Here is a 27,590-nt window from a genome sequence, read left to right as displayed (position 1 = left end):
TGTTAAAGTAGGAATATAATAGTTGTTCTTTATATAAATACATTTCTTTGCAGCTTAATTTTATTTTTATTTTTTTTTGTTACCATTACAAATATTTCCACCTAGCAAGAAATTCTGAATAAATAAAAAATACAGGTAACTTAAAACATTAAAGGGATAGTTCACACAAAACTGAAAATTCTCTCATTATTTACTCACCCTCATGCCATCCCAGATGTGTATGACTTTCTTTCTTCTGCAGAACACAAATAAAGATTTTTAGCTTTTTGTCCATACAAAGTGAACTGGTGCCAACATTCGGAAGCTCCAAAAATCACATAAGTCAGCATAAAAGTTATCCATATGACTCTAGTGGTTAAATCCAAGTCTTCAGAAGTGATATGATTGGTGTGGGGGAGAAACAGATCAATATTTAAGTCAATTTTTACTATAAATTCTCCTTCCTGCTCAGTCAATCTCCACTTTAACTTTCTTCTTTTTTTGGTGATTCACATTCTTCATGCATATCGCCCCCTACTGGGCAGGGAAAATAATTAAATATTGATCTGTTTCTTACCCACACCTATCATATCACTTCAGATGACACGGATTAAAACACTGGAGTCGTATGGATTACTTTTATGATGCCTTTATGTGCTTTTTGAGTGTAAAAAATTTGGCATCCATTCACTTGCATTGTATGGACCTACAGAGCTGAAATATTCTTCTAAAAATATTAATTTGTGTTCAGCAGATGAAAGAAAGTCATATACATCTGGGATGGCATGAGGGTGAGGAAATGATGAGAGAATTTTCAGTTTGAAAGCATCTAAAAAACACGGCGCTCCTGCACGAGACACTGTAAAAACATTGGGACATTGCGCGACGTATGTCTAGCGCAAGTTTACATAGGAAAACAATTGAGACACAAAGCATGTTCAGTGCGAACTGTTCAATTTCCAACAGACAACTGACAACCACACGCGGGCCACTGGAAATTGCAAACAGGCCTGAGTTGGCCCGCGGGCTGCCAGTTGAATATGCCAGGCCTAAAACTTTCCATCATGTTTGATAAAATTAGAGATAACTCCAAAAAAAAAAAAAAAAAAAAACCCAACACATACCTAAATTCACTTCTCTTTATTCCCACCCTGTTGAAGTGCCAACGGTACTGCATAACAGCAGTGACACAAAAAAGCACAAAGAAAATATACAAAAGATGTCCTTTACTTCAATAAAATATTCTGGTTAAATGTGCTGACAGTAAGGGGGCGCTCTTGCTGCAAGGGTTCCTGCTAGGGTCAAGGGTCACCATTCGCTTTGCCTTGAAAGTGCTTCCTTTTTGCGCTGAAAACTCTCCCAGTAGGCGGGGTCTTCCTCTGATAGGGGCGTGGCTCTAGACACCAGATCACTGAAACTCAAGAGTGTGAAGGAGAGGGGTGGGGCCTCACGAAAATGGCCATCATCCTCCTGTGAACGAGAAAATGAAGCGTGATATCGACCTCCAAAACTGCAAAATAGCGGCAGTAAAGTTCCATATGAATGTGGGTTAAACTCACTTTAGACGTGCAGATATCTGGCTTTCCCAGCGCCACGGTGACGTGATGATCTTTGTCCAATAAGCTCTCCTGAACATTAAAACAAACATAAAAAAAAACAACACACACACACACACATGGAATGTGTGTGAAAGCACTGAATTATTTTGCACTGCAGCATTTACACTGTTCATAAAGGCTTCTGCTATTGTAGTTCTGTTGTAAAACCATTTATGATGCCTCTGTGTCTTATTAAAAAGGTATAAATACATCTTTTAGAGGTAAATATGCCAAATAGAAATGAACAGAATAAACATTTGACTGAACACACACACACCTCAAATATCCAGTCCTCCTCTTCATTGTCCAGGTACATTCGTGTCTGCCGGTACACTTGACCCTCTTGCATCTGATTGGGCGAGATGTGAAACTCCACCCTCTGCAGGTCGAAGCCCAGCCCTGTGCCAATCGCTTTGATAAAGCTCTCCTTCAATGCCTTGACAGACAGAGAATCCAACCAATCAGAGGTAATCAAGGAGCAAATAATAAACCGACATACTGCACAGTGAGAAAATGTCACAGTTGATGTGTAAATATGTGCTATTGTATACTTACTGCATATTGCAGAAATAGTATGAATAGTACAATGACTCTTATGAGTCAGTTCTTTTGAATCTACAGCGTGACACAGCGTGGCCAGTGTAGTCTGATTCCTGAATGAATTACTCTTATGAGCCAGTTCATTTGAATCTACAGCGTGAAACACAGCGCAACCAGTGTAGTCCGATTACTAAACAAATGACTCTTTTGAGTCTGTTCTTTTGAATCTACAGTGCGAAACACTCAGCTTGACCAGTGCAGTCCGATTACTGAACAAATGACTTTTATGGGCCAGTTCTTTTTAGTGGATCAAAAACATACAGCATAAATTAGTATACAATATATATATTGTATACTAATTACATATATACATATTACTATATATATTGTCAGCTTAACATAAAAACAATCAAAGAAGTCTGTAGTATGTGTTCAATTAGAGTGTGTGTGGAGGCTTGTGTGTGCACTGATGTAATGGGGACTGACCACATTCTCACCTTGGGTACATTTTTATTCCAGTATATGAGTGTGTGTGTGTTTATAAGAGTCCTCAAATGACCACAGACTGCCACAACTGAGTCATGCTGAAGTGATGAGATCACATCGCCATGGAAACAGTGATCAAAATTGGAACAGTTTCATCCAGCACAATTTCTCTCCCGCTGAGAAATGGTTATAGATGTGTGTGCGGTCTCATCTCCTGGCCTCCTTTCAGAGGGAGGTGATGATGGTGGTGATGCTACAGGAAGCAGCGGTTGTCATAGTTACCCAGTGCCTGTAGAAATTATCAAGTTGGTCCCAGTCTGAACCGGCTGCCCGAATGTTTGTCCACTCCAGATCCGTGAACTGACGATTCATGATACGGAAAAATTCCGGCACAGAGCTGCTACCTGGTATGCACACAAGCACATACACAAAAGCACTTTTGACATATTTTACTCTATTGTAGATTTAGTTTTTTCCTAAAGTGCACTTATAATATTCGTCAAGGTTTTTCTTGCACCAAAAAAAAAAAAAATAATTTTTGTTTTTACTCTCTCTCTCTCTCTCTCTCTGACAGCTAGGGTTAAGCAGGCTGTTTTTTGCTACTGTACATTAAAGACTTCTACATGTAAATGAGCTCTGTTAAGATTAAATAATCGGTCAATGTTGCTGAATACTAAATATGCATTCAATAAGTAAATGTGGCCGGTCAGTTTTGAGTAGTACCAATAAACACTCTTTGACATTTAAAATTAATGATTAGATTCAGTAAAATTTGCAATAATAAAACGATGTCAAAATCATGAGTTTTTATAGTTTAGTTTCAATAAATGGTCTAGGTGGACTGGAAAGAGAGTTTTGAGCATAGTACATCAAACTCTTTTATTTCAAAAGAGCAAGAAGAATTGTGTTTTGCACAGTATTAGTCTTAAAAACAGTGGCTTTCTCTCTTTCTGAATCAAATAACAAAACTACATTAACAAGCTACACCTCTAATCCAGTGCTCTTGTATTCTGCACAGACTTAAATGAGCTAAAATTTTAAATATTTTACATTACATATTATGAAAATTATATTATTCTAACTGAATATTCTTCCAGCCCGCTGCACTGTAGATGAATCAAGTCAAAACCAGGTAAAGAGCAGCACCTGGTGGCCACTGATGGAACTGCAGTGTCTGTCTGAGCTGGTTCACTTTTATTGTTCACAATTACGAGGACTGTAACAGTTCAGGACACTTAAAAAATGACCTAATGCACAGAAGGTATTTTTTCCTAACATTTTATAACACTATATCCAAATCAGACCTGACACGATAAAGCAAAAAGCAATATCTCTTCCACGTTAATCGCTCAAATACAGTGAATGTGTACCTGGTCTGGTGGTCTTCATCACGTCTACGCCCACCTGGCGTCTGGGTGCTGCTGCCAGCACGGCATAATCTCCCTGGTGGGACACGTTGAAGTTCCAGTGGGTGTGGCTGGGGGCGGGGCTTGTGGTAGTTGAGGGGAGTGGCAAGTAGGGTTTACCACGTGCTGTTCTTTCCAGTCGAAACCCGTCCCAGACAAAACCCATCTTCTCACACACCAGCTTTCTGATCAGAAGACGTCCAGCCTAGTGTGAACACAAACACATACAAGTGTGAAAACAGCCAACAGACAGGTCAAACTGCATCTCAATAGTTAAATTATATGCATTGTAATTTGCAGTGTAAAAATAGTGAGGACCACCCTTACTTGAGAGGAAGTGACGTATACAACAAAAATCCCGAGAAGGATATAGATGCAGGCGTTGCTCCAAAAGGGGCGGAAGCTCCGAACCGCCATTAAAGATATAGGAGCCCCTTCCCTTAAAGTGTTAGTTCACCCAAGAATGAAAATCCTCTCATGATTTACTTACATTTAAGCCATCCCAGATGTATATGACTTTCCTTCTTCAGCAGAACCGAAGTGAAGATTTTTATAAGCACATTTCAGCTCTTTTTGTTCATACAATGCAAGTAAATGGGTGCCATCAGGCTGCTGGCTATTTGACGTTCCAAAAGGCACATTTCAACAGCATAAAAGTAATCCACACGACTCCAGTCAATCAATGAATGTCTTCTGAAGCAAATCGATAGGCTGGTGTAAGAAACAAATCGATAATTAAAACTTTATTAACTTTAAAAAATTGCGTCCTGACAGGTAAGTAAATCATGAGAGGATTTTCATTTTTGGGTGAACTAACCCTTTAAATGTGAGTGTAAGTGACGCCCTCTTTTGGAGAGTCCGCCCCCATTTGGAGGTCCCTGGCCTGCAGCTATTCCTACTTGAAAATCACCAGTTGATTAAGTCATTGCAAAAATGACTCAGAAAAGTGAAGTTAGTTCTGAGATTTAGCAGCATTTGTTTGCAGCATTTAATGTTTTGTATCTGCAATGACACTGGTAACAATCTACAATAAGGCTGTACTCGTTAACATTAGTAAATGCAATAGTTAGCTAACAATGAACAATAATTTTACAGCATTTAATCTTAGTTAATGTTCATTTCTATGTACTGTATAGTAATAAAAAAAAATTGCATTAAAAGTTGAATGTGTTAACACTAGTAACACTATTTTGATATATTAACAATAATATTGTTGTAATAATCTATCTATCTATCTATCTATCTATCTATCTATCTATCTATCATGTCACCAAAGTCTCATGCAGTAACCCACCATTGCAGATTTCGCATCTTTGGCGAATACGAACTGTCCGATTCGTTCTTTCTCTTCCGGCTGAATGCATCGGGCTGCCAGTGTCCATTCTGAACGGGTCGGAACCCAAGAACCGCAGCGGAACGCCCACCGGACCCCGTCCATGTCTAACACCTGCCTCTCATCCACCCTAGTACAGTCAATGACAGCTCCTGTTCCTCTCCTACAGTGTTACTAGAGACAGATATAACTCATTATTATTTCTAAATTAATATATTACAATATGAACTTATAATACATCATTATAAGTATTAAATATACTGTCATCGCTTATGCATCTTACTTTCTCTTGAGCGTTTCATCTCTGCGCTTTTACATGTGTACTACTAAACAACACATGAATCCGGAAGAGCGTGGGCGGGGCTGAGCAGTATACGACTCGGCTGATTGGCTGATGGAGGGGGCGGTAACATTCGTTTGCCAATAGCGAATGGATTCTATCAAAGTCGGAAGTGTTCGGCACTGTTCGGCATTGTTCGGCAGCGCGGTGGAGGAGGAGTTGGACGCTTGTGAATGGAGTGGACGATGCCGCCTTTCGCCACCGGTGAGTGTTTGGATATTTAAATAGAAATTGAGACAACATTTTGTGGTGCATGTTATGGTATTGTACAAGGACATAGTGTAAATATTTGTCTTTTTTTGAGTTGTCATTAATAGCCTTGTTTATTTGGTAGTGGGCATCAAAAGCTCTAATTCCAGACACAACAATCAGATTTTATTTATGCCATAATAAGTCATGTTTATGCAAAACATGATGGCATTGATGCATACAGAAGCATTTTCTAAGTGTGTAAATGTGGTTATAATGAATAAGGCAACATTTATGATTTTTTAAATTTTTTTATTTGAATACGTTTATCTGATTATGTTTTTACTATGATGTCATTTCATCAAAATACTATAATTTAGTATAGTTATTCCATTACAAAAAACACTGTGATGATGGTACCATGATATCAGATTGGAATACCATGGTAATGAATAATTGCAATATTCATTTACTATAGTATTTGCATGATACTCATAGGTACTTTAAAGAATACTATGGTACTACCATGGTATATGTATAAACAACATGAAATTACAATGGAGAAAAAAAGTACTTTTTGGTCCTTAGCTAGTGTAGAATCAATATTGGATCGCCTTAAAACTTTCATGATCCTTTGCTTCCTTTTAAGTTATTTTTCTTGATGACAGTAGTGGCCAAGTTGTAGTAAATGTGTATTGCAATAGCTATAACATTCTGTAGTAAACTATGTTAACTATTGTAAATTTAATGGTAAATAAGGGGATTTCTTTTATTCATCATAATTTTTTATGCCCAGAGAACTATGTACAGCAGAGTTATATTCTTCCATGCATTATGGACCCTTTTAACAGCCTGTGATGATGCATTTCTTCCTTAATTTAGCAGCTTAAATCTAGCATACTTTTTATATTTAAAATTTTTAATGATCTAATGTAAATTTATAGCATCACTCCTTGTGTTGTTTCACCCTGAAATACTTTTAACCTAGTCTCATAGAATGAACGTTACTATACTATAACTACACTAGAGGCACTACAACATCTGTGCGTTTTATTCACTTTCACTCGAATCATGACTACAGCAGCTTATTATTTGTTTATAAACACTTATTTTTTGCACTATTACTCACACACTTCTATGTTACGATATCGAAACACTTTTACTATAATGCATCATTTGAAAAACAACACATTTAACGCTTGTATTACAGACCCACCTACATTTACACGTTTATTCCAATGTGATTAGCTTGTGCGGTAGCTCACCTGATAAAGTGTTGGACTTTTGGACTTGGCAGACCGCTGTTTGAGCCCATCCAAATACGCAAGCTGACACGTGAGATGAGAGTGACATAAAAGCGACACAAAATGACTTGGCTGCTTCAGAAAATGTGCTTTTCATGTCGTATTTGCTTTTTCCACACAATCGGTTAGGTTTAGGTGTTGGTTTTTTAGGGTATTTGCTTTTAGGACACTATTGGTTAGGTTTAGGTTCAAGTTTTAGGTTAGGGAAGTACATTTTACTCATTAAAACCTCCATCTAATATTCACTTTAAAAACCTTGTGTGATTACAACACCATTTCACTCGCTTTTGGCACCCCCCACTGGACATTTCAATAGGAAACTGCAATGTGTAATGAAGCATACAATTTCTTTTTGCAAAAATGTTGCCACGGTCATGTTATAGTCATATCAGGCTGTTTACTTTAATGTTTCAAACCTGTAAACATGAAAAGGATTCCATGAAGACACATTGTGTGCAAATAAAGCTGTTTTGTATTTGTTTTGCTGCCCCAGGAGACCAGGTGATCTGATCCTGCTGGCCTTTCCCATGGGGTCAGGAGACGGCGTGACATCTTTGTGACCCTCTGAATGACCTCATCACGCTGCAGAGCATCACTCATCTCCAGGGTGACAGAATTCTCTTTCCTACCTCTCTTCATACATACTACATCTCTTTATAACACAGAAACCTCACATCCCCAAAACTGCGTCGGACACCAGCACTCTTCCACTAATGTACAGAGTTTGTGCTGACATAATTTTGTTTTTTTGCCTTAGCCAATTAAAATCCATCTCTTTTCTGCTGCAGCCAGTTGGCACCATTTCTCTTTTGTTGCACCAAATTGCAGCATTTTTTATTTTATTTTATTTATTTATTTTGTCGCAGCCAATCGACAACATCTCTTTTTTTGCTGCAGCCATTCAGCTCCCTTCATCCTCTCCATCATGGACTTCCTGCAGATGAAGCACCTAAAGAGGAAGAGAAAGAGTAACTACAGCGTGAAGGAAACGCAGACTCTTATTTGTGAGATCCACAAACGGCGCAAGATTCTATTTTCACGGCAACAGAACATGGCCATCAACGAACTGAAGCGTTGCGCATGGGAGGAGGTCGCAGACAGCGTAAATGCGTTGGGCGAAGGGGAGCTACGCACAGCAGCTGAGGTCAAGCGACGTTACCTGGACTGGCGTGCACTCATGAAACGAAAGCAGCTTCAGGCCAAGTTGGTGTCAGGATTGAAGGCGGAGTTTGAACCGTCGTCTCCAGATAATGAGGTGTCTCTGGATGGTGGTGAACAGTCGCTAGACCTCAGTGGGTTTTCCAAAGACTTGGCATGCGACTGGCAAGATCTGACTGACCTCGGGGAGCCCAGCACCCACTCAGCAGGAGTCAAAATGGAGGACAGTTATGCCAGCAGCTACAGAGTATGCATTTACTTGGGCACGGATACACATACAAAAAAGTCTTATCCATTGACATTTCTTTTTGTGTCTATATTTGGGGGGGTCAAGCACCACCAGAGTGAAGCCCCTATTATATGTGTTAGTTTTCTTATTATTCGTCTATGGCTTTACATATGGTAAAACATTTCCCTTGACTTGATTTTCTGTTTGTCCAATATTTGCCAATATTGGCCCAGATTATTTTCATACCAAGCCTCAGAAAGCCACCAAATGGACATGCCTTGACTGATACCATTCTCTGAAAAAAAACATAACGAATTTGCTGGCAAAGATGCCACACAGGAAGTGAGGCATTATCTTGGCAACATTTTTGTCTATGGCTTACCGTATGGTAAAAAGTTGTGAAATTTGGCACATGTGTAGAGGAGTATCTCAACAAGCCAAAGTCTCAAAGACTCTAGCACCACCAGAGTTTGAAAGTGCACTTTTTTGCTTATAATGTTTGAACCATTATGATAGAAACAAACTTTGTCCTCTGAGTTTTTTGGCTCATGTCCAGTTCAGAGATGCCAATAATTTCAGTTTCACCTGGACTAGATTTTCTGTTTGCCAATATTTGCCAATATCGACCCAGATCATATTCATGCTAAGCCTCAAAAAGCCACCAACTGGACTTGCTTTGACTGACACCATTCTCTGAAGAGCATTTAACAAATATTTCTGGTGAAAACGCCACACAGGAAGTGAGGCATTATCTCTGCAACATTTTTGTTTATGGCTTACCGTATGGTAAAAAGCTGTAAAGTTTGGCACACGTATAGAGGAGTATCTTAACTTATATCAAGCCAAATTTGGAGTCTCTATCTCAAAGACTATAGCACCAACAGTGCTTCAAAGTGCACTTTTCTGCTTATATCTTGAACCATTAGGCTAGAAACAAACTTTTAAATCAGAATATTTTTGCTCATGTCCAGTTCAGTGATGCAAATGATTTCTGTTTCACCTGGACTAGATTTTGTCCAATACAATATTTGCCAATATTGGCTCAGATCACATTCATGCCAAGCCTCAAATAGCCACCAAATGTGTTGACTGATACCATTCTCTGAAAAAAACAATGAATTTGCTGGCAAAGAAGCCACATAGGAAGTGAGGCATTATCTCGGCAAAGTTTGAGGCTATGGCTTACCGTATGGTAAAAAGTAAGTAAGAGAAAAAACCTTAACAAATTTGCCCTCGAAGATGCAAGAATTGGTATCACCAATGTTTTTGTATATTGCAACATCATGTCCAAACACATGTACTCAACCTTACAATGTGCGTGCCATAAGTGTGCTTGGCCCTGCAACTACTGCTTTCAGCTACATTGGTTTGTCTAATTAAAGTTTCCTCTCTCTATAGTTTGAGGCAGATGTCGGGGAAAGTGCTGAGGGTGAGGAAGATGATGAAGACTGTTTTCCCTCCATCCTGCCGGACATGGACCGTGAAGGACATGTTCCTGAAGTCTTCGCTCACATCGATGAGTACGATGTGCTTAGCTCCACAAAGCCTTCGTCTGGCCCAGCAGCAGGCAGAGACATAGGGGTCGGAGTTGGCACAGTGACTGGGATGACTGTAGCGGGATTAGGCCTGTCTGGTAGCGACAGCATAAGCCTGCTGGTGGCGCTGGAGAGGCAGCGACTGGACCTGGAGAAACATCGCTTACAGGTGGAGTCTGAACGGCTGCAGGTGGAGAAAGAGCGCCTCCTGGTGGAGAAAGAGAAGTTGCGGCAGGGTGAGGTGGAGCGAGAGAGGTTGCAGTTGGAGAAGGAACGTTTGCAGGTAGAACGAGAACGATTGCGACTGCTCGTGCAACAAAACATGCCACTCATACAAAGCCCCGCCCCTTCTACCTCCATGACCACGCCCACCACTTCCTCCTCTGTCTCCACGTCTTCCTCATTGGACGGAGAGAAGGACAAGAAGCTGACCTGGCCTATGGTGGTGGATTTGGAGGCTGAGAAGCTGAAGTTGGAGAAGGAGCGCCTCCTGTTGGAGAAAGAGAGACTGCAGTTCTTTAAGTTTGAGTCGAGCAGACTGCAGATAGAGAAAGAGTGCCTGCAAGTTGAGAAAGAGAGGCTGCAGCTTCAAAAAGATGGCCAACAGATGGCACTGCACTCGTGAAACACCATTGATCATGTCAGCCCACATGATTGGCCAAACAGCGAAACCGGTGTAACAGGCAAAAATCTAGGTGGATTGAGTTGTTCTCATTCACTGATTGTGGATATATGTTGCTCAGAAACATGAATGTGAACAGTCAAAGCAGAAATGAGCAGTGCATCACGGCCTGCAAAGTGAATGTAGCTGGTGTTTGTGAGTATGTCTGTGTGTATTTGTTCAGTCAAGAGTGTTCTCTCACCGTTTAGCTTCTCATGGTAATTGTTTTCAGGTCTTGAAGATCCCAGAGTTGCAGAACTGATGGCCTTTTTTTGAGTGCTGATTGGTTTACATGTTACATGTCGGATGTTATGTTTAAATAAAATCGACCCACCTTATATCAGGTGTCTTTAACTATGTACTTATGAATTTGATACAATGTACTTATTTATGTTATTTGCATTGTACTTACATTTAAAGTACTTGCATTTAATTACATCTGTAGTTACACTGTTAACCTAACCTCTAAATCTAAACCTAACCCTCACGCTAAGCCCTAACCCTAACAAATAACTATAATGCCTACCCTTACTTCCAAACCTACTTGTACCTCAACCTCAGTAGCAACAAATGTGAATCTAATTAGATTTTGAAAAAACAACAACATGTAGTTACACAATAAATACACTGTACTGTATATATTTAAATGTTAGTACATAGTAGTTAAAGACACCTCATATAAACTGTCTGGGACCAATACAGTCCCTTCTGCCTTGCCATGCTTTCTAGATCATATGCAGGAATTTGACACAATCCTCAGTTAAAGATGATATAAATCAGAGAGATTGTGAGAGCTTTGGTTTAGGTTCTCTTAAAGGGATAGTTTGGCCAAAAAACCCTGCAACCTTTCGATTACATTTACTGTGATTTTATGATGCTTTTTTATCCGATTTGGAGCTTGAAAGACTCATTCATTTATTCACGTTACTCTCATTATATGCCATTTGAAGATTATTTAAATATTCCTGTTTGTTCCACAAAAGAAAGTCATATGGGTTTGGAACAACATAAAGGTGAGTAAATAATGACAGAATTTTCATTTCTGGGTAAACTAATCCCTTAACTTAAAAGAAACAAAGGCCATATAAATTTGAGGTTTAAAGATTGTTTATTTTTTTCAGAGTTGGCTGTTGGTGTTAATGGAGGTACTTCCAAAAGTGTGTGACGTACTAAACGTACAGTATGTGCAATAAATGATGCGTGTGTGACCTAAATGATCATGTTGTGGCAAAGCACAAAAAAATAAAGAACATTTAAAGACCTCATTAAATGGTTGCACAAATTAAATTTTCTTTACTGTGTTAATAGGCCCTATATCCTATTGAAACAGGAAGTTGGGGCGGGACATAATGACACATAGCTTCTGAAGACTTGGACTATATAAAGTGACCCAATTAAGTCCAACCAAATCTAAGTTTAGCCTAATTCTTATAGTTATAGTAGGGTTTTAAATAAAGTGGGTTTAAAACTGAAGATTAATCTCTCATCTAAACACTCATTTTTTGTTATTAACTGGCAAAATTAAGGAACTTTTTTAACTGCAAACATGGCGTTTGGCTTTAGTGGGTTATATTTAAGTCCACCTGTGTTCCTGATATGCCCACTGGGCTTTTTATATGTAAATGCTTAACATTTTATTAAATAAACACTTCAATTGTGTTTCATTTTGTTTAATAAGCCTACTTGAATGGGCCTAAGCAACCAAATTGGCCCAGTTGCTAGGGAGGGTAGAGTCACATGGGGTAACCTCCTTGTGGTCAGGATTAGTGGTCCTCACTCTCAATGGGATGCATGGTAAGTTGTGCATGGATGGCGGAGAGTTTCTCAAACAGCAGAGTTTTGATGTGACTTCTGCAGTAACTGCCAGACAGTATCAATGCATTATCGCAAATAACTCAAGAACTCAAATAAAATTGACTCCAAATAAAAAGTAAAAGGATAGGAACAAACATGTGCATTTACTGTGCAACAAATAATTTCTCTAATTCTTTCTTTTTTTGTATTTCAAAATAAAAGATTAAGTGGGCTTATATGGTACGGGGGCTTATTAGGGTCACTTCCCCCACTGCATGAGTCATATGGTTTATTTTTATGATACTTTTATACTGCTTTTTTGTCCTTTTTGTAGCTTGATGACTTCAGTCCCCATCCATCTTCATTGTATGGAAATAAGCAGGTCTGAAGTTCTTCTTAATATCTCCTTTTTTGTTCCACTAAGAAACAAAGTGATGTGGATTTGAAACAACATGAGGGTGAGTAAATGATGACAGAATTTTTGTTTTTGATAAAACTTCGTTTTAATAGTCAGGAGATTGCAGGATAACACTCCGGTTAAACCCATCACTGTGTTCTCTGATATTAGGATGATTTTGCTGTGATTGCTAGCACTTGAATCTTACAGAATGTCTATATTTCTACCATAAGTATTTGTGTTAGTCCATATAAAGCCCATGAGACATGAACAGAGCAGTCTGGGAGAGGAGACGAGTTCAAAATATAGCTCTATGATGTGGTAAAGATTGGAAATCTCCAGAGCAAACCAGATTTCCTCAAGATGAAAGAACAGCTCAGCTGTGTCTATCTCTAAGTGAGAATGAAGAGAGAGAGAGAGAGAGAGATGTGCCTGTCAGATTTCTCTTTCTTGAATTCCGTCAGTACTTCTATTGTGTTTTATAAAGTGTGGATTATACTTCAAATGTTTTGAATGAAAACACATTGACTGTCCATGGGGTCTTTTCTTCTGGTTCAACATGAGCCCTCTTCTTATCAATAATATTTTTGAATGGATATGTTCTTGAGCTGCTATGTAGTTTTCTGGAGATTTAAAAAGTTCTTGATGTGACATTATTGGTTCTTCAGATCAGTGAATTGGTTTCTGGGTTCCTTTAAGGGGTGAATCTCACAAAGACATGTCAACAGGTCAGATTTCACCCCGAAATCAAAAGAAAAATATTTTTTCATTAAGAAAATGAAGCCTACTGTAGTACCATTAGAATTGAATTTTATTTGTATTTATTTTTTTGCATTGTGACACTATTTTCATGACAATTAAGCACATTTCTGACACAAGTATATATATATATATATATATATATATATATATATATATATATATATATATATATATATATATATATATAAGCTGACAGCCAAAAGTTTGGAATAATGTACAGATTTTGCTGTTTCGGAAGGAAATTGGTACTTTAATTCACCAAAGTGGCATTCAGCTGATCACAAAGTATAGTCAGGACATTACTGATGTAAAAAACAGCACAATCACTATTTGAAAAAAGTCATTTTTAATCAAATCTAGACAGCAGCCATCACTCCAACACCTTATCCTTGAGTAATCATGCTAAATTGATCATTTGATACTAGAAAATCACTTGCCATTATATTAAACACAGCTGAAAGCTATTTGGTTCATTAAATGAAGCTTAACATTGTCTTTGTGTTTGTTTTTGAGTTGCCACAGTATGCAATAGACTGGCATGTCTTAAGGTCAATATTAGATCAAAAATGGCAAAAAAAAAAAACAGCTTTCTCTAGAAACTCATCAGTCAATCATTGTTTTGAGGAATGAAGGCTGTACAATGCTTGAAATTGCCAAAAAACTGAAGATTTCATACCAAGGTGTACACTACAGTCTTCAAAGACAAAGGACAACTGACTCTAACAAGGACATAAAGAGATGTGGAAGACCAGATGTACAACTAAACAAGAGGATAAGTACATCAGAGTCTCTAGTTTGAGAAATAGACGCCTCACATGTCCTCAGCTGACAGCTTCATTGAATTCTACTCGCTCAACACCAGTTTCATGTACAACAGTAAAGAGAAGACTCAGGGGTGCAGGCCTTATGGGAAGAATTGCAAAGAAAAAGCCACTTTTGAAACAGAAATCAAAAAGAAAAGGTTCGAGTGGGCAAAGAAACACAGACATTGGACAACAGATAATTGGAAAAGAGTGTTCTGGATCTTAACCCCATTGAGCTTTTGTGGGATCAGCTAGACTGTAAGGTGTGTGAGAAGTGCTCGACAAGACAGTCACATCTATGGCAAGTGCTACAGGAAGTGTGGGGTGAAATGTCACCTGAGTATCTGGACAAACTGACAGCTTGAATGTCAAGGATCTGCAAAGCTGTCATTGCTGCACGTGGAGGATTTTTTGATGAGAACTCTTTGAAGTAGTTCAAATTTTGAAAAGTTTTTTCAAATTGTAATAGTAATTTTTCATGTTATTAATATCCTGACTATACATTGTGATCAGTTGAATGCCACTTTGGTGAATAAAAGTACCAATTTCTTTCCATAAGAGCAAAATCTGTACATTATTCCAAACATTTGGCCGCCAGTGTATGTTTTGCCCATTTTTCTTCAATGGTAACTGTCATTAGATTCTCATTACTGTAATACAGTATTTATGCTGCGTTCCATTTATCTCCGAAGTCGGAGCTCCTAGTTATTTTCTGAGTTCTGAGACCGGAACTGACAAATGGAACACTCCCCGATGTCGGAATTCCTACTCGGAAAGTCGTACGAACTCAGAGGACCCCGAGTTCAGAAAGCAAGATGGCTGCGAAGAGCATCGACTGTAGTATGCTGTGGGTTTTAAGTTTTTTTTTTAGCACTTTTGTCTTTTTTGTGTCCAATTTAGTAAGTCGTATACACAATACTGTATTACCATTGCCTATAGGCATGTTGCTACGATCCTGTTATGCGTGAATTACCGCGTAATGTGTTGTTTATAAACTGGTACAGCTAAAATTGGCTGGGTCGCTGCTGCTACAAGAACAATGGTCAATGTTGCTACAACAACACTGCCTAATGTTACAAACCGTAAAACTGTTTACACATAACACAGTTTTAATTTCTAAATTTCTATTGCAAATATAAGTTTGTACTTCCATAGGGCATTGCCCTTTGTTTACACCGTTGGTTTGATTAAAACGTGGTTAACATGTTTTGATACAATCAAATACGTGGAAACATTAACATACCTTCTCCGCTTTCTGTCATCTTCCTCGAAGTCTCTTGGGTGAAGGGCATAATTATTTTGTAGCTCTCTGTACTCCAAAAGAGCTAGTGCAACAATTACTTTCCTGGAGGCGTCCATCTTTTTTTTCCGACTTGTCGTGTTGTGTGTAAAAGGAACGCATCCAACTCGGATTTCTTGTTTTTTTTAACGGATATGACGTCGATCCAAGTCCCGAGCTCCGACTTCCGAGACAGATGCATTATTTTACAGTAAAAAACTACTTTAAAACAATGTTTTGTTTGTTTTAATCTGCATAAATTAAAGCAAAACAAATACTACCATGTTGTATAAATATGTTACTATTTAAATAGTAATTGTTTTTAACATTACAGTAATGAGAATTAAATTTGTTTTGCATTACTGTATTAGATTTGGGGTGAAATGTGCAAAAAAAAAACAAAAAAAAAAAAAAAAACAGCATTTGTGGCATAATATTGATTACCACAAAAAATTAATTTGACTCGTCCATCCGTTTCTTTAAAAAAAAGCAAAAATCGAGGTTACAGTGAGACACTTACAATGGAAGTCAATGGGGTCAATGGGTAAACATTCAAATGTGCAAAAGTTTCAAAAGTATAGACACGGGGGGGGGCCTGGGTAGCTCAGCGAATATTGATGCTGACCACCACCCCTGGAATCACGAGTTCGAATCCAGGGTGTGCTGAGTGACTCCAGCCAGGTCTCCTAAGCAACCAAATTGGCCCGGTTGCTAGAGTGGGTAGAGTCACATAGGGTAACCTCCACATGGTCACTATAATGTGGTTCTTGCTCTCGGTGGGGCACGTGGTGAGTTGTGCGTGGATGCCACGGAGAATAGCATGAAGCCTCCACATGTGCTATGTCTCTGCGGTAACGCGCTCAACAAGCCACGTGATAAGATGTGCAGATTGACGGTCTCAGATGTGGAGGCAACTGAGATTCGTCCTCCGCCACCCAGATTGAGGTGAGTCACTACACCACCACGAGGACTTAGGGAATTGGGCACTCCAAAAAAAACAAAACAGACACAAAATTTAAACAATATAAAATTATAAAATTATATGCTTCACGTTTCTGCCTTTAAACTCTCCAAATATTGGCCCCATTGACTTCCATTGTAAGCGCCTCACTGTAATTTTTTCAAACATCAGATTGTAAATCCTTTTTTGGCTCGTATTGGAGGAGTATATTAGTCAAAAATAATGTCATAATGTAAAACACATTCTCATAGACACAAGTCTGGCTCATATTTCATTCACATTATCCCCCAAATCATGAATGAATCAAAACTTTTATTTATTGTATAAATGTTCCAGTTTTATTTGAATTGGTGGGTACAAAGAGAAAAACAAAGTAACGCTAAAACAAAACCAAACACCAAATGTGAGACTACGACCCTCAAGTGCAATGTGGTGTCAACATCCAACACTCGTAGTGTGTTTGTGTGCGCGGGTGTTATTAAGTGTGAAATGTGTGGACATTCAGTGAAGACAAAGACATGTACACACTCCATTACATTAGTTATCAAAACAGAACTTTTAACAGAACAGATGCCATGGTCTCACACACAACGGTGCTGTTTTAGTCTGATATCCCTCTATTATATAGATTCATTTCTTTATATATAATACTGTGTGTTTATAAAAGATATCTTAATTACAAGTCAGGTTTTCATATAATCGTTATTGCAATGATTTATTACCTAAGATGCTTTATAAAAGAAGTGTGTTCAGCTTTACTACTGGTCTATTTACATCAGTCCAAAAAGCAAGCAGCTTCTGAACAAATCTCAATGATATCTGATGTTTTCCCAAGATGAACATAGCTCCTGAGAGAATATCTACATACATAGGTTTAGTAATTACAGCTAGTGATTATGGACCATGTCATAAATGTTTTTGTTTTTCTTTTTCTTGAAAACTCTGAGAACGACATGTGTTTGTGACTCGAGTGAGTTAATATGTCTAATGCAGGTTTGTTGATGTTGGTGCCACCAGGGAAAGACAGTTGAATGGGAAAGCACATGGTCTTAATGTTTACAGTTTACTGGTCTCCTATGTGATTTTTCGGACAATTCTTATGTGATGATGTTTGTCCCCAAAGTTGGGTTTCAGGATAAGGCATCATGGGTCCTTGATGATGCTCTGTCTTTGCAAAGTCAACAATCAAGCTTCAGGGCATGCCCAATAAAAATATTTGTATTTATGCCGTCCTTTTAGTCCAACCTTGTTTACGATTGTTAAAGTCATTTCCAAGTCACATAGGGACTGTAACTGTGCGTGTTTTTTTAAATTTCTTTTTGATGGTCTGTCCAAGCCTTCGTACAGTTAAGCCGGTGACGGCGAGGTTCTCCCATGGTAGCGTGAATCAGAACTTCAGTAGTGTGGTAAGATGGTTTAAGGCACAATGTGAGTTTTTGGTTTCTATGGGAGGTCGGAGGACACCACAGCAAGGGCGCGGCCATGTCGGAAGGAGGGGCAAGAGTGCACGGCCTTAGGGCAGTCTGGTGTCAGGACACGCCCATTTTCCCCCAGGCTTCCCGTGATTGACAAGCGGGCCTTGTTTCTCATGGCCTCTGAGAAGGTGAGCTAGAGAGGGGGTGGGATGAAAGGCGTAGTCAGAACATATGGAAATCTCTCTGTTACATTTTTAGAATAGGCAAACGAAACAGTGACATCACAATGGAACCATTCAACACATTCGCAACATCTAAAAGCTCAACAGATCACAAGCTGCCACAAACAAATACAGAAAACATCTCAAATATTCAACATGGCTAGACATCTGCATTTCTAACGCACACATGCAGCCCTTCGTTTATATTTACGGGAATTCTGTTGGCATATTGATAGGTTTCTAATTGTAAATGATGAAATGTACAATACAATGTCCCATAACAGTCAACACTTTATATGTTCATACTGCTACTTTATATGTTTCATAACTTAAGGGCCAGTCTTATATTTAGCCCAAGTGTTATTAAGTATCAGTACAGCATTATAGATTGGTTTGTTGATGTCAATAACAACAAACGAAAGTGAAACACAGCAAAACGTCATGAAACCAGCAGCTATTTGATCTATAATGCTTTACTCGTACCACATAGCCTAACTAACTAATGGTTCTCAACTGGTTTTGCTTCAAGATTATACATTGGACATCAAGAAGAGACCCTAAACTGCATCAGAATTGTTTATCAAACAAAAGTAAACTAAATATCCTTAAAAATAACTTTTAGAAATGCTGATTGGGGGACCTGGGTAGCTCAGCGAGTATTGATGCTGACTACCACCCCTGGAGTCGTGAGTTCGAATCCAGGGAGTGCTGAGTGACTCCAGCCAGGTATCCTAAGCAACCAAATTGGCCCAGTTGCTAGGGAGGGTAGAGTCACAGGGGGTAACCTCCTCATGGTCGCGATTAGGGGTTCTTGCTTTCAATGGGGCATGTGGTAAGTTGTACGTGGATCATGGAGAATAGCATGGGCCTCCACATGCTGTGAGTCTCCGTGGTGTCATGTACAACGAGCCACATGATAAGATGTGCAGATTGACTGTCTCAGAAGCGGAGGCAACTGAGACTTGTCCTACACCACCCGGATTGAGGTGAGTAACTGCGCCACCACGAGGACCTGCTAAGTAGTGGGAATTGGGCATTCCAAATTGGGAGTAAAGGGGGTTAAAAAAAAAGAATGCTGAATTGGAAAATTTGCAATTTTGTAAATGCATAAACAGCAGCAGAAGCGCAATTTACCAGCTTAACGCGTGGAAAATATACTCGCTGAAATAGTGTATTAGTATTAGTAGTTGAATTTGTGCCAAAATGCCAGAGAGTTCAATTAGACAAAATACCTTTGACGTCAACAACAAAAGATATGGGAAGTATTTTCTACTCCATTTAAAAATTTTATTTGGTTTTGCTATCCTAACTATACACAATTAACTGCTTAGTTGCATTTTCATTTTTGTTCTTTTCCCTACTGTTTGCAACCCTATCAGAACAGACCTGCGATCCATTTTTGCAGGGCGTTCACATTATTATATGCATTCGTACGTTACATTTCATATACATTTTTGTATGTTTGGAAAGATGCTGAAACGTACGTACTGTATATATATACATATATATATATATATATATATATATATATATATATATATATATATATATATATATATATATATAGGCAGCATCAAAAATGTCTAGAGGTATGTATAGCTTTAGAATCACATTTTTTTTTAAATCCTTTAAATTAAAAATATATTTGTATAGCCAAATTTGTTTATAGATATTTTTTTAGATCCCCCAAAACTCATCCTACGCCTAAACATAACTGCTTCTAAACAATATAAAAAAACGTAACAGGCAGATACATTTGCAGAGGCAGTTTTAATTACAATAAATTCTTATAGTATATTGTAGAGCACATGTGGCTTCTGAAGACTTGGATTTGATCCCACAAATAAAATGTTTTACTTTTATGATTGTTTTATGGTGCTTTTGTAGTGCATTTTGTTGATTATTATTATTATTATTATTTTATTTTTTTACCAGAAAATGTTTGTGTCTAATGGCAAAAAAGAAGACAAAAACAGAAACATTAAATCATTAATTAATAATTGAACGATACTAAAATTGTAATTATTTTAATATTTTTAAAGTTTCGTTTTGGTTATATAATCCTTTAAAATTAATTGAATATGGCACCAAAAATCAGAATTAAATCATTGTCAAATTACGTATTGTGTCAACTGTGTTAAATAAATGTGATGGCAATGAACATTTAATAAATCTTATTGATTATAAATACAATAAATTGAACTGATTTATTTTATGAATTCAGTATAATGATTTTTAATTTCTCCCCTTTTTTCTCCCCAATTTGGAATGCACAATTCCCAATGCGCTATAAGTCCTCGTGGTGGCGTAGTGACTCGCCCAAATCCGGGTGGCGGAGGACGATTCTCAGTTGACTCCGCGTCTGAGACGTCAATCTGTGCATCTTATCACCTGGCTTGTTGAGCGCGTTACCACGGAGACATAGCACGTGTGGAGGCCTCACGCTATTCTCCGCAGCGTCCACGCACAACTCACCACGTGCCCCACCGAGAGCAAGAACCACATTATAGCGACCACGAGGAGGTTACCCCATGTGACTCTACCCTCCCTAGCAACCGGGCCAATTTGGTTACTTAGGAGACCTAGCTGGAGTCACCAATATAATGATCCTTAAACATTTGTACATCTCTAAAGTTGTCGTGTATTAGATGCTGTTAATACATCAATATTGTACATTTCATGTGTCTGTGCAAAAATAAGTCAAATGTATGTGTGCTAGAACCACATTTTGTATAAGAATACATGCGAATACTCGAGATCACGTGGATTTTTGGGTCACAAGTCACCAGTTGAGAACTACTGGTCTAAACAAAAGAAGTATCTATAGAGAATCTATAAAGTATATAAGCAGCATTCCTTTATAAAGTGTTTATAGATCGTAATTTCGTTTGGTAATTTCAGATTCTAATGGAATATGGCAGGTTTTCTGTGTGTGAGTGTATACTGCAGGTGTCGTCTTGTGCTATAGGCTTCGTTTTAATGCAGGTGTCTCAAACAGAAAGCCAACAGTGCACACACGAGCAACTGCAGCCAAATATGCATCTCAAAATATTCTACTCAAGGCAAATCCAGAATCAAATGCGAAACAAAGAAAACCACAAACCAACAGGCAACACAAATGAAAGATTTCTTTTTGAAGTAAAGAAACCAATAAAAAAACATAAGAAAATAAAGTTTGTAAACTGAAGAATGGGAAGCGGTCACAACATTAGCAGACGTCTGCTGCAGCTATGACAAAACAACGCTCAAGCCGTTACCCCTGCGACCGCAAGCAGACCTTCTGTCCTACCCCTATATCTTTACTGCATCAGAGCCGTACACGTTGTATCCCTCTCTATAAGTCGCTAAGTTCTGCACGCTTTGTGTTGGGCTAGGGGCGGGGCTAAAATTCAGTTCAGCCGATTCCACCTTCAGTTTCTTGGCCTCGGCGCGGGACTTATAGCAAAACTCGACCAGGGCCACCAGCATGGCCAGACCGAGGCCTCCCACCAGGATGTAGAAGACTCCTGCCACGTTGCTCAGGCTCAGTGCCTGTGAGCTCTTGTCCTGGAAGCGAGGGAAGAAGTGTTAAAGATGCAGAAAGTGGCAAGATGAAGATACAAAAACATTTACATGTATATTTATGGCAGATATTAAATTACAGTTAAGATTATATATGTGGTACATACAGTATTTATGGTAATTTGATTGCAGTCAGCTGTATTTACTGGTGCCACTGATTTAACATCATTACAATATGTTATTACAGATAAACAGTATGAAACCCAGTCAATGTCATTTAGACTTGCAAACATTACAAAGCTTAGTTTAAAAAGCTCACTTTTGAATCATAAAAAACTAAAAAGCTGTAAACTGTTCTTATTCCTCATCTTGATTAGCATTTGAAAAACTCTTATAACTAACTAAATTAACAGATTTACAGTATACAGTCTTATACATATAGTATAGTATTTAATATGCTATATAAAATAGCTGGTTTGAAATTAATCAAGCTTTAACCCTCAGACACCCAGCGTAGCAGAAATACGTTTGTTTAAAGCAATTAAATAATATCCAATTTTCATTAAATCTGAGTAAATACTACATATAATAAAAGGAAAACAATTGCATTATAACTGTCAGAGCTTGATAAAGTCACACAAATTTACCACACAATCATACATTTTTGACCTGTCATATTTTTGTTCTTAATTTCCAACGTTTACTGATGTTTAAATTCCCAGAAAATATCAGCTTTAATAAATTTGAGAATACATTTTATATATATATATATATATATATATATATATATATATATATATATATATATATATATATATATATATATATATATACACACACACACACACACACTGGCTGCCAAAAGTTTGGAATAATGTTCAGATTTTGCTCTTATGGAAAGAAATTGGTACTTTAATTCACTAAAGTGGCATTCAGCTGATCACAAAGTATAGTCAGGACATTACTGATGTAAAAAACAGCACCATCACTATTTGAAAAAAGTCATTTTTGATCAAATCTAGACAGCAGCCATCACTCCAACACTTTATCCTTGAGTAATCATGCTAAATTGCTAATTTGGTTCTAGAAAATCACTTGCCATTATATCAAACACAGTTGAAAGCTATTTGGTTCATTAAATGAAGCTTAACATTGTCTTTGTGTTTGGTTTTGAGTTGCCACAGTATGCAATAGACTGGCATGTCTTAAGGTCAATATTAGATCAAAAATGGCCAAAAAGAAACAGCTTTCTCTAGAAACTCATCAGTCAATCATTGTTTTGAGGAATGAAGGCTATACTATGCTTGAAATGGCCAAAAAACTGAAGATTTCATACCAAGGTGTACACTACAGTCTTCAAAGACAAAGGACAACTGACTCTAACAAGGACAGAAAGAGATGTGGAAGACCAGATGTACAACTAAACAAGAGGATAAGTACATCAGAGTCTCTAGTTTGAGAAATAGACGCCTCACATGTCCTCAGCTGACAGCTTCATTGAATTCTACTCGCTCAACACCAGTTTCATGTACAACAGTAAAGAGAAGACTCAGGGGTGCAGGCCTTATGGGAAGAATTGCAAAGAAAAAGCCACTTTTGAAACAGAAAAACAAAAAGAAAAGGTTCGAGTGGGCAAAGAAACACAGACATTGGACAACAGATAATTGGAAAAGAGTGTTATGGATCTTAACCTCATTGAGCTTTTGTGGGATCAGCTAGACTGTAAGGTGTGTGAGAAGTGCCCGACAAGACAGTCACATCTATGGCAAGTGCTACAGGAAGTGTGGGGTGAAATGTCACCTGAGTATCTGGACAAACTGACAGCTAGAATAACAAGGATCTGCAAAGCTGTCATTGCTGCACATGGAGGATTTTTTGATGAGAACTCTTTGAAGTAGTTTAAGAAGTTCTGATTTTTTTTTTCAAATTGTAATAGTAAATTTTCACGTTATTAATGTCCTGACTATACATTGTGATCAGTTGATGCCACTTTGGTGAATAAAAGTACCAATTTCTTTCCATAAGAGCAAAATCTGTACATTATTCCAAACTTTTGGCCACCAGTGTGTGTGTATATATATATATATATATATCAGCAAATATATAATTAATATGAATAGCTCATAGCTCATAGAATAGTCAGATTTCTTAACTGCTCATACATTTACACTTAAAGCTTGTAATAAATCATTTTTCATATACTTTTGTGTTTGTGAATACAAAGCTTCCACTTAATGTCTAAAACAAGTGGTAAAAGTTTCCAACCCTAAATGCCCAGTTCAACCCAAAACAAAATATTAACAGCATGTTTATAATCATGTTTATAACCAAAGTGTCCTAAAAACACTTTCAAGGAGGAGAAAATAAAATATCATCAATATCAATGCTTGGGTTTCTGAGGGTTAACAGACTTTTTTTTAATTATTATAATTTTTATAATAATGCTAAATTCTTTTTAAATAGTCGTTTTCTCTCTATCACAGCATGAAACAGCCGTATGAAATGTTCTACAGCCATAATGGCTTTCTAACGACTAGTCTTGAATCTTATTGAGTGAATAAGTGAATATTATTACAGTAAAAATTGGGTTCAAAGTCTCACTAATGGTACAATATTCTCTATCATCAGCCCAGTTCCAGCTTAATTTCATCCGTATTATTTTCACATGGCTGCATTTCATTGTGATGTCATAATACTGGATTCTTTGAAAGCCTTTTCTGGAATCATGATGTTACAATGCAGCATTCTGCTTCTGTTTGCACTGTCATGTCATAATGCTTCATTCTACAGGTTTATCTTCTACTGATGTCACTAAGGCAATACTGTCTTCAAGTTGAGGTTACTGTAGTTCAAATCGAAAACTATAATGATGACAGATGATTCACTTCTCCTCTCTATTTCCTTCTGAAAACACATCACATTCATTTTAGAGACTATTTGTGTTTTTCAGATCTGCGTTTTTCTATTTTGTTGCAGTTTTCTGTCGGGAAACTGACCTTACTCCCCGAGTCCTTGGGTCCACACTCGCCCTTATCGTACCACCATTTATTTTTGAGTTTGTCTAGCACTCCTGCTTCACTCAGTTTCAACACTGCCAGGTTTACCGGCGTTCTTCTCAGAGAGAATAACATAAATAACATCATAGGCCATGTTATTTTATGTTATTAGATTTCAATACAACTTAGCACACAGCAGCATGGAAGTGATAAAGCTGGGGTCCCATTGAGTATACGTGTGTGAGCTCATACAGGCTGTACACATGTGTGCATGTGTGATATCGAGCCACAGACGTATGGATATGGGATCTCGCTCCATCGCTTCAGGCAACAGACACATACTGCCCTGATTTCATTATCACAATGCAAACAATTACTGTTAAAACAGAACTATTGGCACATGAGAAACATTCACTTGAGCCCCAGTCTTAAAGGGACTTGCCTTCTTTTTTGAAGCACAATATTTCAATTTGAAGCACACAAGATGCTCTTTGAAACTTTCTCAAATCATGCTGATTATTCATGCCAGCTTGAGTGCTGAAAATATACTTTGTAATGATTTTTTTTATTAATAATTTAGAAAAGCAAGCAAAATAGAAGCATTTTCACTAGTATCTCAGACTTTAGGACCCCACTACATATGAAATAAATGATGGATGAATTTATAGCAGTTATTTCATCTTTAACGCTCTCACTTTTAAAGTTGTGCCGTAAGCAAACTGCCTTCCTCTCCTGCTTGTTTCTGTGCAGTTACAGCACTGATTTCGGTGCACACCTCTTTCAGCGAATATTTCTGTTTTGACACTAATTGCTTTCTTTTACAGTTCATTTTTCCTTTGACACATTTGTTGCTCTTGATTGGTTAGGCCATCAGTTAGGGACGTGTCAGGGCAGATGTTTCTGTTGCGTAACAGTTTTTGTTTTTTTTACCACTCCTTGGCGTGACATTGGTGGCTAACCTTCGAGTCCCCGCCCCCGCTGCCACATTCGCCCTTGTCGTACCACCATTTATTTTTCAATTTGTCCAACAGCCCCTGCTCATTCAGCTTTAACACAGCCAGGTTTACGGCATTTCTTCAACAAACCATAAACATCACATGAGAGTGGGCCGCGCGGCAGCCCGGATTAGACGAACATAAAACAAACAAAACACAAGAGAGAAAATAAGAGAGGATTGTGGAAGGCAGCGTTTGTTAATGAACACCTCTGTGGGATGTCTCTCTCTCTTTCTCTCTCTCTCTCTCCATATATATGCATTTGCATTCCACACACCTTCTCTGCTTCTAATATTCATCATAATCAAATGGACAATGGGAGCAAGTCCACATTTTTCATCATTTTTTAAAACATGGTGAGCCCATTATCTGCCCCTGTGCTTGGAAAGCAAATTATCCACATATTTCATAATATCAGCAGCAGTTGTGTGGAAAAAGAGAAAAAGAATAAAGCAAATACGAAAAAAAATCTATCTATCTATCTATGCCTGTCTGTCTGCCTGCCTGCCTGTGAACGATAGAACACAACGAAAGATAGAATGAATGATACAACAACAGAACAATAGATAGAACAAACGTCAACAAACAACTGAACAGACCATCCGTCCGTCCGTCCATTCAATTGTTTGTTGACGTTTGTTTTATCTATTGTTCTGTCGTTGTTTCATTCATACTATCTTTTGTTGTGTTCTTCTATCATTCATTCTATCTATCATTCTGTCATTCTACATGGTATTCAATCATTCATTCTGTCGTTCTTTTTATCTTTCTGTCATTCTAACATTCATTATGTTGTTCATTTTATCATTCGGTTGTTCTTTCTAGCATTCAATCTATAGTTCTTTCATTCAATGAATCTATCGTTCGTTTTATCTATTATTCTGTCATTCTATCTATCTATCTATCTATCTATCTATCTATCTATCTATCCATCCATCAATCCATCCATCCATCCATCCATCCATCCATCTATCCATCCATCCATTGATTGATCTGTTTGTCTAATCTTAAAGCCATTTGAGTGTAAATTTTATTACAGTAAAAACTGGACACACCTTTAACAGTGTAATATACTGTCTCATCGACTCAAAAAATAAATAAATAAAAATAAATAATAAAATAAAATACAAAGCTGCAGTCCAGAAATATCTGTCACTGTTGTGATGTCATAATGCTGCATTCTGTGAAAGTGTCTTACTGGAATCATGATGTCACAATGCAGAATTCTGTTTCTGTATGTCTGGTGATGTCACATTGCTTCATTCTACAAGTTCTACATTCAACTAAAGGAACTAAGGTAACTGTATTCATGTTGAGGTTATTTCAAATCAAAAACTACAATGATGACTGCTAAACCTCTCTGTCTGTCTTTTTGTCCATCCTCCCTGACTTTCGCTGTTTTCTTTTTGTTTGTTTTTTTTTGGATTGATTGCTTTCTTCCATCGTTTGATAATTTATGTGTTGTTTGGAGACACGAGAGTGTTAGTGAGTAAATGGAGGTCAGACGTTCTCTTTAATTTATTAAAAGGCTTTTAAGCAGCAGTAGCAGTGGGACTATTTAATAGATCACCTTTCACTGTTATACACGCAGTAAAGAGGCCAAATAATTACTCAAGTCTCTCTTTCTCTTTTTTTTTCCGGTACATGTTTTAACAGCTTAAGAGTTGACAGCAGGTTGTCTAAGACCAGCTGTCTACTGCCTACATAG

The 27,590-nt window shown here is 37.8% G+C and overlaps 3 protein-coding genes across 8 annotated transcripts in view; 1 reads left to right on the top strand and 2 right to left on the bottom strand.

The window, feature by feature from the left end:
* Window positions 1-1,104: 1,104 nt before the first annotated feature.
* Window positions 1,105-5,705, bottom strand: aasdhppt (aminoadipate-semialdehyde dehydrogenase-phosphopantetheinyl transferase). The gene is made up of 7 exons (XM_051680043.1): window positions 5,626-5,705; window positions 5,304-5,516; window positions 3,974-4,214; window positions 2,886-3,007; window positions 1,855-2,013; window positions 1,539-1,607; window positions 1,105-1,449 (listed from the first exon to the last, which is right to left on the bottom strand). Exons 2-7 carry the CDS (start codon window positions 5,445-5,447, stop codon window positions 1,288-1,290), a joined length of 897 nt encoding a protein of 298 aa, XP_051536003.1. The 5' UTR covers window positions 5,448-5,516; window positions 5,626-5,705; the 3' UTR covers window positions 1,105-1,287.
* Window positions 5,706-8,100: 2,395 nt separating this feature from the next.
* On the top strand, window positions 8,101-11,082 carry LOC127430041 (myb/SANT-like DNA-binding domain-containing protein 4). The gene is made up of 2 exons (XM_051679467.1): window positions 8,101-8,580; window positions 9,961-11,082. Exons 1-2 carry the CDS (start codon window positions 8,101-8,103, stop codon window positions 10,720-10,722), a joined length of 1,242 nt encoding a protein of 413 aa, XP_051535427.1. The 3' UTR covers window positions 10,723-11,082.
* A 5,993-nt stretch (window positions 11,083-17,075) lies between these two features.
* Window positions 17,076-27,590, bottom strand: part of LOC127430085 (glutamate receptor 4-like) — a 133,914-nt gene continuing 123,399 nt past the window's right edge. For 2 of the 6 annotated variants that reach the window (XM_051679535.1, XM_051679541.1), the window contains 3 exons: window positions 25,847-25,961; window positions 21,799-21,936; window positions 17,076-18,362 (listed from right to left, as the gene is read on the bottom strand). In XM_051679535.1, coding sequence (XP_051535495.1) covers window positions 18,198-18,362; window positions 21,799-21,936; window positions 25,847-25,961 — 418 coding nt within the window. In that variant the 3' untranslated portion in view covers window positions 17,076-18,197. Of the gene's footprint in view, window positions 18,363-21,679; window positions 21,937-24,887; window positions 25,003-25,846; window positions 25,962-27,590 lie in introns of those variants that run through there. The other 4 variants (XM_051679536.1, XM_051679537.1, XM_051679538.1 and 1 more) reach the window with 4 other exon arrangements.

This window comes from Myxocyprinus asiaticus, chromosome 39, assembly GCF_019703515.2.
Source record: "Myxocyprinus asiaticus isolate MX2 ecotype Aquarium Trade chromosome 39, UBuf_Myxa_2, whole genome shotgun sequence".
Taxonomy (NCBI): domain Eukaryota; kingdom Metazoa; phylum Chordata; class Actinopteri; order Cypriniformes; family Catostomidae; genus Myxocyprinus; species Myxocyprinus asiaticus.
Note: the sequence above shows the minus strand (reverse complement) of the source record. Positions and strands in the feature narration are given on the sequence as shown.

Coding starts and splice junctions, on each gene's coding strand:
- LOC127430041 (XM_051679467.1), top strand. CDS start 8,101: ATGGACTTCCTGCAGATGAAGCACCTAAAGAGGAAGAGAAAGAGTAAC. Junction 8,581..9,960: donor GTTATGCCAGCAGCTACAGA/GTATGCATTTAC, acceptor CTCTCTCTATAG/TTTGAGGCAGATGTCGGGGA.
- aasdhppt (XM_051680043.1), bottom strand. CDS start 5,447: ATGGACGGGGTCCGGTGGGCGTTCCGCTGCGGTTCTTGGGTTCCGACC. Junction 3,008..3,973: donor GATGAAGACCACCAGACCAG/GTACACATTCAC, acceptor TGTGCATACCAG/GTAGCAGCTCTGTGCCGGAA. Junction 1,450..1,538: donor CAGATATCTGCACGTCTAAA/GTGAGTTTAACC, acceptor TCTCGTTCACAG/GAGGATGATGGCCATTTTCG.